Source organism: Mercenaria mercenaria, chromosome 10, assembly GCF_021730395.1.
Source record: "Mercenaria mercenaria strain notata chromosome 10, MADL_Memer_1, whole genome shotgun sequence".
NCBI lineage: Eukaryota > Metazoa > Mollusca > Bivalvia > Venerida > Veneridae > Mercenaria > Mercenaria mercenaria.
The window spans coordinates 71,899,418-71,918,804 of NC_069370.1; the positions used below are offsets into that span (position 1 = coordinate 71,899,418).

At 31.6% G+C, this 19,387-nt stretch overlaps 1 protein-coding gene across 1 annotated transcript; it reads right to left on the reverse strand.

Annotated features, from left to right (window-relative positions):
* Positions 1 to 1,117: 1,117 nt before the first annotated feature.
* LOC123561314 (uncharacterized) lies at positions 1,118 to 12,308 on the reverse strand. The gene is made up of 2 exons (XM_045353589.2): positions 11,356 to 12,308; positions 1,118 to 1,826 (listed from the first exon to the last, which is right to left on the reverse strand). Exons 1-2 carry the CDS (start codon positions 11,793 to 11,795, stop codon positions 1,766 to 1,768), a joined length of 501 nt encoding a protein of 166 aa, XP_045209524.2. The 5' UTR covers positions 11,796 to 12,308; the 3' UTR covers positions 1,118 to 1,765.
* Between the last annotated feature and the right edge of the window lie 7,079 nt (positions 12,309 to 19,387).

Genomic DNA, 19,387 nt, shown 5'->3' on the forward strand with positions numbered 1-19,387 from the left:
TTCGGATATAAGCTAAACATTGCAATATAATAAAATCAAACATATTGTACATAATTATATTCTGGAACCCTTTTGTTTAGTATTGTTATATGTACAGTCTTCAAACTAACTATCAAATACCTCTATTTGTATAAGTCAGCTTTTTTACTATTCGTCATATTTTATTGCGAACTTTTACTTGTCAAATATTGTCAAGTTTATATCCAGTATTTGATAGTTTAAGGTGGTGGACACGTAATGTCACTCGGCTCTTTTCCGTGTGAATACGTATTTTTGTATATGTTTCGGCATCCCTCGGCCATGACAGAAAATGGCTTTATTCATAACAATGATAAATTTGCGAAATTGCTTTCGGAGAATGCATGATTGAAAGAAGGGAGGAATGCCGGTTGTCATTACGGGTCCATTACCTTAAATGACTTATTTCTGCTGCTTTTTATTATCTGAGTAAAATTTTAAAATATGGTATGGATATCTGCATTGACATTTGTGAATATTTCTATTTGGCATAATTATTCATTTAAGATATTGAGATATCAATAAAGTGATAATGCTCCAAAAAGGTTTGTGTTAAGCTTGTTATTTGTCAATGCAATGGTAGAGGCGCTGTGTTCATGTCGACACGGACCGACTTTAAGAATCCAATGGCCGTGTGCTAAAACAATGGCGTTTCTTTTGGCAGTTTTCGTAATGATTGTGGTTGTAACGTAATAAGTATAGTTGTTGCATTTGTTGGAGATAGATGCTGCTGCCGTGTCGGTTCGGTTAGACTTTTGCTCTCAAAAACTTCACTATTTGTGGTAGCGGTCAGGCCGTAAAAAGTTCCCCTGCGCTTTTACTTAATATAGACCATCGTCAGTGCAACGTACTTTTCAGTGTTTTTTGTGTCGACATTTTAGTGGGGATCGCGGAGCTACTAGTAATAGAATTGATAGAATGAACGGTTATGTTACTGATTGAAGCTGTCTACGTGTTGCTATGGGTTCAAATACTTGTTCGGGTTGTTATAAAATACGTAAACACTGCTTTTGAAAACGTATGATTAGTTTGAGGTATCTTACTTAAATTAATGACACCATAAACAGAAATAAGGAAACAAACAAAAGAAAGACGTTCACTTTGTTAGTAACTGCTATATATTTACTAACATACAGGGTTGATCGCTGCAGGAAAAGAACAACATTTTCTCTAGAAATACTGAAACTGTTTAATCCATGTATCGAACAAATTAAGACGTTAATAAAATTCTTAGGCGCAGCAAAATACAAAAGTTGTATTGACTTGTCAAATAAACCATTTTAAAACTTTAGATTTGCCTTAGTGCTTCCAGTTTATATACAATCATTTGTAGCACATTTTTCTTAAAAACTGCCTTTAACTTATATGTCAAAAACCATCAAACTGCATTGGAAACGACACAGCTTGTTTGTATTCACCCTGCTGATGAATAATTATCACCCTGCTGATGAATAATTATTGAATAGCTATACACGAATTTCCAAATATAAATCATATTAACTATTAGCGACAACTCCAACTTTCGAAAATATCCATTTTAACAGAATCATTGCTACTTGGTTAATGGTTAATCTCTTTTTGCACTAGTAAATGTACAAAAATGACAATTTTAAGTGGATATGTTTACATATCTTTTAACAGACACACATTTTATTTCCTTTATAATTCATTTAACAATGACATATGTTACGTTGGGAAACGTTAAAGAAATTATCTGCATACTTAATTCCATTGTTTTTAGAGCATTTCATATTTCATCTCTTCGAAGGAAATCTTCTAGAAGTTCGCCAATGTCTGTGCTTGATGGTCTGAAATAGAAAAGTATTACTTGTTTATAACTTTGCGTACAAAATGGCATTTTAAAGAAATTTGAAACCTTTACACTAGATTTTTCTAGTAGACAGCCCATAATGTCTATCAGTAATGTTCGGGCAATCCGTATGCTATTTTTCGGCCATCTTAGTTAAATACGTTTCGATTAGATCAGAAATGCCGAATTAGCGTATGTAAAATATGTAATCAAATTTATTACGGTTTTACTATATCTTTATAATAGGAAGTTCACTACAATATACTTAGAAAGTTCAAAGTTATTGTCTTATTTTTTATTAAGAAGTTTGTTTGTAGTTTGGATCGCATACATAAATGTATATGTTTTCCATAGAAAATACTGATATATGATCATTTAAATTCATGTTTTATCCTCATTTGTAATTTCGTTTTTGTTTTCGTTCCACCATTATTTCACAATTTGTTTTAGCCATGCTCATTTATCTGTTGATGCTTAATCAAATGACTGAATCAGATTGAATGATCACAATGTTTCGGTCTATGATTGTTTCCAGTAAAATTCAAATCGATTTTAATTATATGACAGAAAGATGTAAATGTGATATTCGATTTACAAACGAAATTTACCGATGGTGTTAAACAATGTATGTCTTGATGGTACAAAGGTCTTCACTTTTTTAAACGTAACAAAGTTCTTTTGGGATATTTTATGTATGGAAAGATATATATTTATTTTTTACCATTTTCACGTAAAGTACATTTATACGAGACATATTAGGGTATCTAATTAGTGAAACTATTAAATTTATCGTAAGCTAAAATAATGCGATTGTAGATTATCATTTTACTTCAGGAATTATATATCCCAAACAGTAATTTTCCGGTGAATAAAATCATTCCTTGGAGTTCAGATGCGAAGCGGTCCGAATGATATATAATGATATGCATCAAAACGCCAAACAGTGATTTTAGTAAAGAGCAGATCATTGTCTGAGCTATCTAATTTTGATTCTAACACGTTATCAAGAATTATTATATACATCCCAACGACATCCACCAAATATTTGCCGGTTTTATGTGGGTTTCTTGCCAGCGCATGTTGCATGATAACACAAAGTTTTATGTCTTTTTGGTTTAATAGGAAAACAAATCGGGTCATGTTTGAATGTAAAGTAACATTTTTCGCTAAGTTAAAAGTTCGTTACATTTAAAGTAGGAAAGCGTTCGCGGGGCAGAATTAATGGAATATATTTATGGTTAACGTGTGAGACCTACCGGGCTCGTTACAGCGATAAATACTTACCGGTATTTTTTTGCACGAATACGGACTGTAATCGAATGTAGCGAATATCATTCCCTCGTGATTGTTTTACTCTACACTAATATCCTTTAGACTCCTAAGCTTCAGTTGCTGCGCTTCAATTCAATCATCCGTTAACGTTTTTATATAACGTTTATGTGTAGGGATAACGCATGATATTTCGTGTTATATCATTTGCATAAGCCCAGTGGAGTGAGGGAACGACGTATCCAGAGTGAATCTGCAGATGTTATAATACGAAATGAACATGCGATAGCGCTACTATTGCATTAAACGAGTTAAAAGCTAAAATAAATACATTGTCCATCATCATCACTAAATTTCCATGAAATGCGCGGGAATTTCAGCGTTGTTTTATCACGTTGACGTCATTTCCGTTTGAATTATTAACGCTTCGCCATGGAACTCACATTTGTAAGAAAGTTTGTTATCAGCGCGTGAGCAAGAGGCACACACAAAAAGAAAAAAAACCGTTTTATGCCAGAATGACATTTTCGAAATGATGAACCATTCATGGTGTATTCACTACCATTTTTGTCACCACGCAAAAATAGACTATTGGAATTGAAAACTCATTGCGCGTGGTTTCTGATTTGTATCGAACCATAAAACAAAACGTTTGGCTCGGATTTCTGTGCATTGACGTTAATTAATTGCGGCACGTAGAATGAACATCAATACATTTTATGGAAAACTTGTGATAGTATTTCCCTGTAGAAACATATTTTTGTTTTGTAGTTTTTTATGACGACAAAAACACACTTAATATTATTTTATCCTATCTCAGTCTCCTTTGAACAGATGAATTTGATAAAAAATGGGACAATATACATGCATATAGAAATCATCAGCATGTATATCGCTACACAATAATGTCTCATTGGAATAGTCTTTGCCTAGAATAAAAACACATACACAAAAGTGTATACACGCTCTTGCAAAAAATAGAATTAATAGAGGATTGTGCCATTTGAAGATACTGTTTATATTTAAACATCTTATGGTGTAGTTTAAAAAATAAATAAAGCTTTAAAAGTTATGCAAACACATGTTTGATCATCCGTCAATGCTTTTTCTGATCTAGGGTTTAGATTCTGAAACGTACATGATGTCTGGTGTCTCTATACTAATACCTTGGAAGCAAGCGGAGATGTGTAAAATATCATCATAATTAGATAAGTGAGACGGGTTATAATGGTGTGGCACACAAATGAATTTATCTTCATTTTTAGAGATAGTGTAATGATTATTTAAGGTACAGGAAATTAAGCTATTGTAACGTGAAACAGCTTCATATTTTTATAAAGCATTCTTCCCGATAAGATAATGGCAAAAAGTTTCAAGAGAATTTTAGAATTATCCTGTCGCCAATTTGTAAAAACTTAATTCCAATTCTAAAGACACCACTCAACAGAGAATACTGACGCTGCATTTGCCTAAGTGAATTTGGCTGAATGATGTTGATACCGCGTAAATGTTTTATTGAACTGTTACATCCATTCTTTCTTTACTCCATTACTAATTTAATACCCAAAGAAAGAATACATTCTATCAAAAATGAAGTATTTTTGTATTTGACTTCATCGGATAACGCGATAATATGTTACAAAATTGTCAAGCCGAAAAATGATGTGTTATAATCAGGAAATCAAAGAAAATTTACTGTATGGCAAAATCAATATGGTCGGGTTAGCATAATCACGAAACTACAAATATACGTCATCAAAACAAGAAATGACCATTCATACATCTGTCCCTTATTCTATTTGTAAAAAAACATGAGTTTCAATTTTTATTCTGTTAGCTACTGCCATTTTCATTTAAGGTAGATTATAATGTTTTATCACAGTTTATTCATTAAAATGTTCGAGGCTTTGTATCTTCTCTTTACTTACTTTTAGAAAGTATACAAACCCATACATTGCGGAAATCTTTAAAAGTAGATCAACAGATAAATCAACATGATCATAGACCCTACGACTGCCAAAAGATATAGGTCACTAAACTGGATAATAGGTCCCAGTCATCATCAATATAAAACAATGCTTCAGCTAGGGGTAACACTTAAACACAAAAGTTTTACTACATTTAATACTGCAGTCTCCGCTTGAAGGGAAACTTGTTGCAGAATTTTGATATCTGTTATCAAATTAATTTTATGTCCTTACAGATTGCAATGTCAGAGTCTTATAACCCTTTAAAACACAGAAGGTTATTAAATTTCAACAAATGATTTTTTTCAGAACACACTGGCGTCTAGGTATTTTACTTTCTTCCTAAGTTACATTTCATTTTTTGTAGAAACAACGTAATCACTTTTAAACACTTCTTCAACTTTCATTTTAGAAACATAAAAATAATGCGATTCATCTACTATACTGGCTCAGGACGATTGTCTAGTTGGCTTACAGTACTCAATATGATGTTTGATATTGGTCACATTATCTGGTCATTACAACTGCCGACTAATACATAATTATAAAACAAATGGTAAGGGGAGACCGTTGCGCTATGAAGGATGCACTTGAATCAGCGAACTTTATGGCACTATCATACGGTAATTGCAAATCAACTAATTCCCTTCTGTATGGTAGGAAGACCAACACCAAGTAATAAGTTTACCGATAACAAAACTAAGTTTGGCTTTGCAGGTTGACTTAATCTTCATTGGTTCATGTGACAAAAACAGGTGATCACAAAAAAAAGCCAAGCCTAAATACTTGTGCAGTCTTTTTTTCATTATAAACAGACACACTTAGCTTATATCTGAATAAAATATGCCTTTTTGTTTTCATATTTATTTAGTCTATCACAGAAAAAGATGTAACATTTTTCTTTTAAAATTATGCTTTATTCTACTTTATGTTACCCTTAGTCTTAAAAGTCCGTTTAATCCTCTGGCAAAATTTGTCGCGCGATTTTGCGATACCAGCATATAATAGGATGGCTACTTTTTATCTGTTGTCCTTAATATAACTATAGCATATGTCAATATTAATATCCCTAAATTCCTTAAAATTAGGTTCTGGAACAATACTTGCATCGTTTATTGAATAATATGAGTTGAACTTTGGTCATAAATCTTGAATAATTAGGTATAGGTAATGATAAGACAAATTGTTCGTCTTTTCCTATCAAATAAAATTCGAGTTTCGTTATTAACAAATGTTTACACAAAATCGAAATGTACGACATTTTTCGAATGAAGTGCTGATAGAATATTCTCTCCGTCTGATAATTTACACATTGACATTTACAAAATTATTTACATTGCTATATTTTATGGTTGTATTTTCCTCAATCTAAGAAATTACGAACAAATTTGAAAAGTGTAACAATAGATTTTAATCGAAAGTAAAAGAGTTCTACAATAAACAATCAAAATAGCTTTCTTTTCGGCTAAAATCGACTGTTTTACATATTTCAGGTAAACATATTTGTTCAAAATGGTTTATATTATCTTGTTTGAGAAATCTTTGATTTAAATTAATTTGCATGTTATTTATTGCGAGTAATATGTACCAAAAATAGTAATGCGAGCGAGACCAGCAAATCTAAATTCCGAATATGCTTATTGTAATGTTAAAGTTTTAATCATTGCTTATACTATTAAGCACTGAGAATAGTCGAGCGCGCAGCTCTTGTTTTAATAATGCGTATTAGAGCCAGTTTTCGAAGTGAACATCTTAAAAGTGTTCTTTTTTATAGCAGTTTTTTAGGAATAGATTAGCAGTGGTAGCCTAACTTTTAATAAATGTTATTAATATGTGATACTGTAATATTGTTGTTATCAACAGTCTCTTTTAATTCTTAAATAGAATGACCATTTACATTTTTATCTTACTTTATGTATATATGCTTTTAGATGTACCTACTGTATAAATGTAAGTGGATGAGACTTTAATAAATAATATATATATATATATATATTCCGACATATGTTAATAAAAATCCTTGGAACCGATTTTCATTTTTTTTGCATATCTATTGCCTTATTTATTTTGCTTGATCCAAATATCTCCAGTACATTTCTTACATACAGTAAAACCTGCCTTAGTGGCTACATGTATTGAAAAGTCACCTGCCTTAAGCAGCTTGTCAGCCAAATTACAATTTTTTTTTTGCTCTTATTTCATCTTGTCTTAGGCAGCCACCCATCTTATGCAGCCGCACTGTTTCGCTCCCTTGGCTGATAGCTTAACAAGGTTTGACTATGTAAAGAAAATATTGGAAACTAACATAAATATTAGTAACACAATGAATCATTGTATGATTTACAATGAATCTATATGTATTTTGATCAAAAATGCTTTTAGACAGAAATGTAACAAAGCCTTATTTTAATTGATATATGTGAACGTAAACACATACAGCAACTATTGTTTCACATATTTAAACAACAGAAACAATAATGTGCTCCTGCAAATTGCATTAATTACATTTGCAGTAACACTTAACCGACTGAATATGTATTCAGATGAGCCTGAAACTTGGTCAGGCCATTTTCTAGAAACCGGATACAGTGAAAGGAACACAGGAAATAACTGTACACACGCTAATGTTAGTGGTGTAATATCTGATAGTTTAAACGATGAGGAGATGTGTTATGTTTCCAGAATGAAAGGGCGAGTTTGTTGAATGCGGGTTCGTATAATTTGTACACTAATTGCCATTGTAAATTACAGTACACACCACTCTTTGATCACTACATCATTTATAAAGTAAATCTGTGACTGTTGTGACATTCTTGTAAAATCTGGCATTTTCAGGGTTTTGTTTTGTTTTCGGTCATTTATATTTGTTATAGGAAAACGCAATGACCTTTCATATGTTTTTGAATGTGAAACTGTGTATATTTTGTCCCTTTTGTCCTATGCTGGCATTTGCCTTTTATAGTTTTTATCTGACATGCACTATTGGTTATTACGGTTATTTATTTATATTTAGATTTTAATAGTTTTATGTTGGTGACTTAGTCATCTTAATAGATATTAGGTTTTAGAATATGTAAATGTGTATAGATCAAATTGTCTCTTATATTTCTGTATAGAAAGGCATACGTGTTTTTTTTTTTAAATATTGTAATATTATAATGTTTTACCATGCTATACGTATGAAGAGACGTAAATAAACTATTTGACTTGACTTGACTTGACTATATTTTTTATTCATCGTTCTTGGTTATATTGTACATTTTAGAGAAACAATTTATATCTAAGTACTGAAGTAAAGAAAGGCTGGAAAAATATGAATTCTTGTACCGAAAGGTACTGAAGTATAGAATGGACGGTATAGTAATCTGTAAATAAAGCTGAAAACATATATTTTTTCCATAACAATTAGTGTATTGTAACAATTTAACAGAAGAGTACAAAAGTTAATGTGTGCTTAAAAGATTTTGTGAAAACAAAATTGATACAATAAACAGATTCCTTTCAAATCGTTACATCTAAAATTTGTATTCATTTTTAAAAAGAGCATACATTGGAAAGAAATGTTTAAACTAATTACAGAATAGACACAATTTTAAAAAAAAAATCTGAGTGTCAAAGACAGATTTTAGCAGATTTTTTAATGAAATAAAATGTTTTAATTTTAAAATTACGTGAGTGTTAAAAATACGTAGATTATTGCTACAGTTTTGTTCGTGTTGTATGCGATGTAGTGAAACTGTAACCATTGATATAATTAACCGTTTCACAATCAGCTGAACTGAACATCAAAACGTATAACGAAACACAGTACAAGGAAATATCGCTAACAGCCATATAAACTTTCGGCCTGGTCAAGATTTAGATGTTTTACATTTAAAAACATGAATGATTGTAAACAAAATAACATTTCATAATCTCCTCAGCTTCGCGAATCTGCTTCATAACTTTTAAGTGACCTCACCTTAAAATTCAACGTCAATCAGTCGTTACAGTCAGAAAATAGACAAGGCTTCTCTAAAGCACTAATGCGTGAGGCTAAATTGACTAGTAATATGAACTAAATATAGATCTGAAAAACTGACGAAAACAACAGTTAAATAAGACTTTTCGTGAAAAGTTATCTTAACCATTCATTAGCCACAATTTTAATATCTTAATAAGGCATTCAAACCAATAAATCAATCGGTCTAGGTTTTTCCAAATGAAAATGACAAACATCAGTTAGTTAAATGCATTTTTATGTTAAAAGATGGATATGTTACTGAATATTAATAACGGTATAGATAAGATAAGATAAGATATCGTTTATTCTTTTGGCATTACATGAATAATATATTTATATAGTACAGAGCTGAAAGGTACGGCACATGGCAAATTAGGTCTATATGTTACAAGGGTAATCAAGAAATAATATACAAAATTCATATAATATAAATAGGTTAACTATACTTAGCAGCTGTGCAATATAAACATCAGTTATGTAATACCGAAAATAAATTAGAGAGGATAAAATGATATTAAGTGTTTCAGTATAGTTCAATAGTTTCAAAATAAACAGAACAGAACTACCTGTATTAACCTAATGGAACAAGCGGGTGCATGATATAATCGTGTTAAATGTGAAGTAATTTTAAACATCAAATAATAAACGCCTTTGTACATAAATTTCAAACTGAATTATATTTACATTTTTGAAAGAGAATTATTAAAATGTTTTTAAAGAATAAATGAGCGGAACTATTTTAAATATGTATGCTCTCCCGGCTTTGGGGTTTAGATTTGGTACTAAAAGCCACCACCGACGATAAACTACGATAAAAATTTGGTTTCTGTCTCCAAAGACAGATAATCAACAATCTTATAGTTTATGACATTTTATTAACATCGGGACGATGTCATTGTAGCAAAGGAGCACAAACGAATAGTGTAGTGCTTTTTAGAATTTTATTTAACAACTTTTACGCGACAACACAAAGGCACGCCGAATTGTTTCGCCTTCCAGTTTAAGACTGAGATTTGGTTCTGGTTGGAGAAAAATTATTCATGTCATGTTTTATTCATTCAAGATACGTTTGACTCATATGACCAAAAAATACGCTAATGAAACATACACGAGGTTGTGTCATATAATCTAAGTTTACATTTTTGGGGGGATATGATACTAAGTACTACTTAATTCCCTCCTATCTTTTATCATATTTTGACTTCGTAACTTCCGTGCAATAGTTAGTGTTTCTATATACTGTAAGACTACATGAGCGATTTTATGTTTTGAATAAATACTACATTAAACTCGGTGAATCACTTTTTGTTTGGCATTTTATTACCAGTTACTAACAAATGAAAGTCCTTCCCTAAATTTCAACCTTAATCATTAATGAAGCGGGTAAATGCTCCAAACATGCAAATGAATAAAATAAATATGTTTACGTTAACGAAAAATTATACAATATATAATGATTAAGTAAGTGTTTAAAGAAAAGGTAAAATGTGCGTACTTTCCACTTTCAGTTCAAGAATAAAAATCTATTTTTGTCATACAATGTTCTGTTTTAAACAATGTTAAAATAAATGACATTTTCATTTCGCAATAATACTTAAGTATTCTTTAAGCCAACAACATAAAGCAATAGTAGTTTCAACGTGTACACATTATCATACATTTAACATATTTTACTGATATTTCCATTTGTTTGACGTAGACCTAAAATACTAACTTAGCTCATAAAAAGACAATATTGACTGTTTGACTTTATGAAGCTAGAAAACCATCTGATTAATGATTATGAACTGTTTGCGTACGTAATGAATGCAGAGCGAAAATGAGATAAAGCGTGTTTGATACTTTATCTGTGGAAAACAATTACATCTCTGTGAAAATTGTTACATCTTTGTGTAATATAATATTCCTTTTACAAATATCTTTTAGTATGTCTTTATCGATAGAAAGGAAGTATATTTATTAAATGTTTCTATCATTGTACTTTATAAGTAAGCAGAAAGTCTTACAATATGTTTTAAAGATTGAATAAAGTAACAAAACTGAATTTGACAAAAAGCTACAATATTTGTCATAAACATTATCTTAATTTTACACACAGCTACTACTTATAAAATTTTTATGGAATAAGCCATCATACACTTTACATTCTTTATGATAATTTGACAGAAAATATGCCAGTTTTGTAAAATATTTTGTTCAAATGCTTAGATCGGAAGAATAATCTAGTAAATTTAAAACATTATATTACCATTGTTTGTCTTTGTATAAAAATGCTGTGTTATAATTACCTATTTTCTAAATCGCCATTCATTACTTCTGGAAATATTTCTTCTATTTCTCTTATGATTTCTTGTTGAGGGATCGTACCATCCTGTAAGGTATATTTGTCTGGATTTACTGAAATTTTGTCATTCTCCTCCAAAAGTTTATAAACGATTTGCTCTGGGTCATTTCCTACCACTTGTCGTTGGTGTTCTGGGTATGTGGGCATGTTTCCAGTCCGTTTTCCTGCGAAATGAAATCCATTACATCGGCATACAATTCCCCCTTTGCCAATTTGGCACCTCTTGGCACAGAAGCTTTTGAGAAATCCGCGTCGTTCTACAATACTTCGTTTCGATAAAGTATAATCATATGGATTGACTGTGTAAAAAGATCTTGCTTCATGTAATACACAGTTTATCACTATAACTAAACAAAACGTGTATCCAAACACTTGAATATTCATTTTGAGTACTGTTTAACTCGATTCTTTCAGCGCGAGAAGGTGTTAATTCAAAGGCTTGGTCTATTAAATTGAAATCTTACAAATACTGTCTTCGTGATATTTCGTCAAATTTTCAAGGTGAAGTCTTAAAAGCGCGTAATTTGAATTTTCCTTCCTTAATTATAAAGTGTGCCTCCAAATCAAATTAGTCCATTACTTCTCGTTCAAGTTAATATCTTATCCACTATCTCAATTAAATTACATATTACGTAAAGACAAATTTCTAATATTACGTAACGTTTCAGAAGTGCACTTTGTAGCAATTATCCCAAGTGATCAATGACCAGCAAGCTCTTCCATATTGAAAAAGCGTCTGGAACCAACGAAGTCCCGTTCTCTGCGATACTTCACTTCTAATTTAGGTGATGTATACCCCAATGTCGTCGAACGGCAAGTGAAATTAATTAGCATCAACAGCCATTAAATACAAGCCCGTTGATTAAAATAAGCAAGTGATATGTTTGGAGACCCACTGTCACTGACGTGTGCGTATTCTTCACACGTGGGATCGTATTAATTATACCTAGAAACGTATCGGAAACTAATTTCGCAAGGTTTCGGTTAACAGTAATTCATTACAGAGTAAGATATCAAGAGATACAGATAGACTATCAGTTTACAATAAAGCAGAGGTAAAAGTTGAAATACTAACAAGGGAGAATATCAAATATCGTACAAGCAATATAATATTCGGTTGATTTTGTTAACGGAGAACTCACGTCATAGTCACGTATATTTCCACAAGAACAGGAAATAAATTAAAAACGGTGTACCATTGTGATTTGGTAATAGATTTCTTTTCAATATATTTTTTTCAACTAAACGAAGCTTGTGTACTACTAAAATTGCGGAAGTCTAAATAGATTATCTCTGTCGTGCACACTATTGTTTTGGAACTAAATATTTCTTCGAAATGTTTGTCGGTCTTGAATTTTTAATAAGTACATACTGATAATCAGAAGTAAATTACATTCTGGTGCACTTTAACGCCTAAGTTTGTTCACCATATGTACGTAAGCAAACAATTTAAACGATGCAAGCTGTTAATAACGGTAAATTATGAAAATGATTAAAAAACGTTAGGTACCGTATATTCAGTACTGACGTCATTTTCTTGCTCAAATTAAAAATCAAGTTAATATTTGAATACATATAAACATCAACTAAAAACAATCACAATGAGGGTTTTTCAAAAATACATTCAAGTAGTAAAATGTATAGAAAGTAATTTCACCATAATAGTCGTAGAATGCAAGAAACTATATTTTCATGAATGTTTTTATCAATTTATAAACACAGCTTGATGTCTTTTTAACAAAATATGATATTCTGTCGTATCCTACTTTAAAAATTGAAACATTTTAGATAGAAAATAAAAGCATTAATGTGGTAATGGTAAACACTTTAAATTTACGGTTCCTTAAAACTGTACGTGATTTAAGAAAATTATGGTTCTCATTCCCATCCTTTTATACAAAACACGTTCTTTGAATGATTTTAATGCCAATGTATCATGTACCAGGTGTATTATTGCGTTAGTTATTGATATACAACTGTAATGTACCTGGTTATTCAATCTAACCTATAACATGTCTTTCACTTTTTTGATTAGTTTCCGGAGTATCTGTATTTGAAATGCCAGTAAGTCCAACTATGATTCATCGGCCACACAAATTCATTCAGGCGAACTTGTTCCGGAAAGTGACGGGAAATGAAAGAAATTGCTATATCAAATGTAATCGGATTACATTATTTTGGATACTTGCGACTAATGCCTAGCATTGATCCGTGTAATTGGTACAGGGCGACTGTCCAACTTTGAGAAATATTCGGTACCTAAATATCAGAGATCTGAAATAATAAATTACTTATTTCTCTGGCTACATATGTCTCTGTATTTATGAGTTATACCAAGGTAATATTCTATTGAGTAAACTTCATTGAACGTAAACCATAATACAAGGGCTACTGGTAAAGCTACAAAAAACTCAGAAGTTTTTTTATGATATTGGATGATACAAAAGAAATATCGGCATTTCTAAATGCAGCATCATGTTACTATCGCTGCTGACTCTTCCTAAGTCATATACAGATTGTATACCGTTCAGTCGGCCAGAATGGTACAAGTGTATAATCAATGATGATTGTCAGTTTGAAAATACCTATTTGACACCATTATTTTCTTGAAAGAAATAACTGTAATGTATTGTAAACAATGCACCTTCAAACAAGGTCTATGCGTTGATTCGGCATGACGCTTCACAATGACGCGACATCAGTGATAGAATCTTGATACCTTTTGTTGAAAATAACCTCTCATGAAAATTATAAATCATATTTTGAACATGCATCCGGTTATTCTAAAATTGTCCAACCTCAAAACGTTTTTGATAATAAACATAATGATAAGCCTATTTGAACGTAAAAGAAACAGAATTATGTGATTTTTTAAAATTGAATTTAACACTTAAATATGTCGTTTCTTCTTTACATTATACCACGGTTTCTCCATTGACAAGGAGGAACACGTGTTCTGTTGAAAGCCATCGATCGTGAAGAACTCAAACAACCCATAAATTTTTAGTATAAGCCTAAACTGATTCCTCGTTTTTCACGGACCGCCCTACTATGGAATTGCCTTTCATGTGAACCTGTGACCTTGTAAACTGTAAACGAATTCATATCTCATCGTGTGTTCCTTCGTAGTTTACAACAAATCGTTACTTCTTTTCAATAGGTTTACTTTTTTAGTGAGTTTGCATAGACTTACATTATACGTTTTGTTTTCCTGAGGTATGGAAGTTGCAACCACCACCGCTTGTTGTGGTTTTCACTGTGCCACCGTTTTCTAATTGTGCTAGTCATACATAAAATATGCTTAACGAAACTTCTAACGCACCTCGATATCTTTATCAATACTTTTCATATTACTAACAGTACATTTTCAAAAAATGCTCACTTATTTAGAAAAATATATGAAAAATGTTTAAACAATATTACATAAAAGCAATTTGTAAATCACGAATCACTCTTTTTAGCTTTCAGTTTACAATTTGCAATAAGGTCTAAATAATCAAGAGGGATGGCACTACGGGAAGAAATCTAATAAAAACTTATATAATGATTGAAAGTATCTATTCGTCGCCTTATTTCCTCAATGCCGTTTTAGGAAACAGCATTTAAAGATTTGAGTGTCAATGACTTTACACTACTAACAGCCATGTTGAACAAAAAATTAGCCTGTTAGTTCTACAAGGCCACAAATTCACCATCATACAGAGGTCATAGAGACATACCTAATGAACATTTCAAATTTGCCAAAAATGGCCTTACGTGTGGAAATAAAGCGACTTAGTGCTCTTTGCTCTGTAATCTCAGTCTTTTTTCAAGACGTTCTCTCATACCGAGGGTAGATTTACTCTGTCAGTATCAAATGCTTGCGTCTGTCATCTTATTTTCTTGATAAAACAGGAACCATACCAACGACGTATGATTTGAAGTTTCAGTATTCGTACAGAATAATTGCTAATAATATATATTTTTGATTTGCGATATTCATTTTTTACTTCATAGTGCATAATTTTAGTTGTCTAAGTCTTTTAAAGGTGAGAAAAGGTGGTCTTGATCAAACTGCAAATCTGAATAATCAGCTCTTCATCGGTAAGGTTGGCAAAATATAAACCATCAAATCAAAGATCTATCATGTAAATTATATTCTGTTAGTACATTTTTAAAGTGACGAAGTTCAAGGACTCATTATGTGAATACTGTGTATACGTACTTTGTTCGTTGTACGTTTATAAGGAGCTCGTGATATAAATAACAGATTTTCTGGTTCCAGGGAGTTTGCTATAACCAGAGTTTTATGTAATGATTTTATTCACCAATAAATAATTATTTGGCGACAAATTAATAGCGTACGTAACAAAAAGATTTAGTTGTAAAAAACTCGTTGTTTTTATAGTTTCCCTGGACATTAACAGTAATTTCAAACTTTTCATGTAAAAGGATGGCAACTTTGACAATTGTACATTTCAAAATGTTCCAGTAAATTTTTTTTCAGTTTACTTTAACAATTCACCTTTTATTAAAGTCAATGGAAGCTGCAGTATTTAACAACAGGCGTGTTATTTTACGGACTGTTTTAGGGTTTTATCTCTCACAAGTCATATACTTTTATTACATTGCAAGTGATTATTTTGCAGGTCTGCCATCAACACTGATGAAAGAAATATACGAAAAACGAGCTGAATATCATGAATAGTTGCAAACTGAAACTGATATAAGTATTGTTAAGTATAATGATGTTAAGGACGGACTGACGGACAAAATATGGATTGACTTTTTTGATTTCTGAAACTGAAACTGAATAATCTTCTGACTAAGTAATATCCATGTAACATTTATATCACAGGAAATGAATAATGTTGACGTCCTGTCACTAAGACAACGTCACGTCATATCCTGTGTAAGACGTGACGTCGTTTCCCGCAAAAAGGGCAAGGTGTCAACATCATACATAACCAGAGAGCAAAACACAATACTAAGTGCAGCAAGAACGCACAGAAGAACATCTTAGAGATGTCCGTCAACAAGCAGATAAACCAATTATGAGGCATTTCGAGGGTCATACAGCAGAAGATGTAAAGGTTGCAGTACTTCAAAAGGTGTTTAACGAAGGACGCATTTACAGACAGATGGTAGAAGAGGAATGGATAAAGAGGCTAGGCACGAAGACACCCCAGGGATGTAACGTAAAACTTAATATTTAAAATGCATTCAGTAAAGTCGTTAATAGTCATCAGTAGTGACCCTTGGATTCTTTAACTTAACTTGTGTAATTCTAAAAACTATGGAGGGTCCTTTCACTTAAATGACAATGCATGCATTTCTAGTGTTTTCAAACTGACTGCGTATAGACATCCTGTATATTTTAACTAACTTTTAGGGGTTTAAAATGAATTGGACAGTTATCTTGCTGTTTTTATTTATTATATATATATATATATTTTTATTATTATTATTATTTATTTATTTATTATTATTATTATTTTGTATATCTTGCTGCACTTAGTATTGTGTTTTGCTCTCTGGTTATGTATGATGTTGACACCTTGCCCTTTTTGCGGGAAACGACGTCACGTCTTACACAGGATATGACGTGACGTTGTCTTAGTGACAGGACGTCAACATTATTCATTTCCTGTGATATAAATGTTACATGGATATTACTTAGTCAGAAAAATATTTCCATATTCTTGAAAAAGGACAAGTGTCCGAAAATTCGAAATAAAGAGTAAAATTTCAACACAGATTTGTACTATACTTCCCTTCGGAAGATTTACAGACATATTGTGAAACTGAATAATTTGATTAAACGCCTATTTTATACAATGATATATTCAATGGCGTTGTACATAATAATAATATATTTTTTTATATGTCTGCCCTAATGATTATAATATGAAACCGGTAGGTAGACAAATATATATATAGAGGAAACCCAATGATGTTTTTTCTTATATATATATATATATATAGTAGAGAGAATTTATACGAACTAAATCACCAGCACAATGCCACAGCAAGTCCACTAACTCAATAAGCTTAGTTTCGATGCTGCTTTATATATGAGCCCGAATTGTACTACAAATTCGTACTGGTTCAGCATTTGCATATAAATACTCAAATCTCTGTTTTCATGTCTCACAAATCAGTAGTGACTTTTTAGTCTTTTTAACTGATTGGAACCAGAGAAGCTATATTTTCTGTCTTTGAAAGTTAACTGGATCTCGAGGATACCTTGAATATATAGAGATAGTTTGCATTAAGGAATGTAATTATATTCAGAACAGTTGACTTTACCATACGTGAGATCCGCTAGGATACAAGTTCGCATTATAAATTATTATATAGTAGAGAGAATTTATACGAACTAAATCACGACCACAATATACCAGACCAAGTACTGCAAAGCGCCTAGCAGTACAAACGAACACGCACATGCCACAGCAAGTCCACTAACCCATTAAGATTAGTTTCGATGCTGCATTATATATAAAGCTTATATGTATATATAATCATCAAAAATAACACTAATATGTATATGTATTAAAACAGAAAAAGTGGAAACAACCATTGGTCGCCAAACACGACATAAATGTAAATGTTACTGGCTCGGTTCATGGACGTTAGTTGAAATATAAACTACCGTCCACACACTCTGGTCACGGGTTGAGCAAAACTCAACATTTGTACATGTTATACTAACAAACTATGATGTAGAAACACCCGCAGATGTATTCCTACGGCGGTACACATGGAAACTTCTGACTAAATGTAATTAAAAATTCTTACTAAAAGTACTTAAAACTCTACAATACTGATATAGTTTTGTTAAATAAATAAATAAATTTCTGTTAAGTAATTTGACTACACAGATTTACAAATAAAACTTGTAGGTCACAAATTTACAAATAACTTTCTGGTTAAATAATAAATGGTACATATTTTTATATATTATTGATTTGTACTTACAATGATTACTTTAATTCGTTTGCAACTGTTATAAGGATAATGTCCTTGCAATCATTATAAATAAATAGAAAAATAAAAAAAGGATCTATGACATCAAAGACTGGACAATATCTTGAAATTACTTAATAAAAAACTATTTTTTTCTGTGAATGAAAATAAATTATAGACGGATCTTTCTATAAATAAAATAAACTATATTAAAATATATTTTCATACAGTACGAAAAACTTACCTGCTCTTCAGAAACAGGGGATAATCTCGCTTCTCCCAAACACTGGAAAAGATCTAATGATATTATCAAATTGGCGTCCCATCAGTTTGCTAAATGTAGACTATAAAATAGCAACAAAAGCCATATCAAATCCCAAGAAAAAAGTTATTAACTCTGTAATATGTTAGTCACAATCAGGCTTTTTGAAGAACAGATATATTGGAGAAAATGTTTGATTATTATTTGAAACGATAGAATATTTAAACACACACAATGAACTTGGTATTTTAATGTTTGCAGAGTTCGAAAAAGCATTTGTTAGTTTAAACCACGATTTTGTTTTTCGTTGTCTTAAACACTTAAACTTTGGGGACTCATTTATTGATTGGGTAAGGCTCTTTTACAATGATATATGCAGTATAGTAATTAATAATTAAAAATCTGAAAATTTCCTAATACAGCGTGGTTTGCGGCAAGGATGCCCCCTGTCATCTCTGCTCTTCATAATATGTATTGAATTTTTATCAAATTATATTGAACAAGAGCTGTCTCCATAGGATGACACATGCCCCCGATGGCACTTTGAATGAATAGTTATGGCCGATGTTAGAGTTTAGGACCTTTGACCTACGGAGCTGGGTCTTGCGCGCGACACGTCGTCTTACTGTGTCACACATTCATGCATAGTTATTTTAAAATCCATGCATGAATGACAAAGATATGGACCGGACACTCCCATCAATGCACTATCCTTTAATGTCTAAGTGTGACCTTGACCTTTGAGCTACGGACCTGGGTCTTGCGC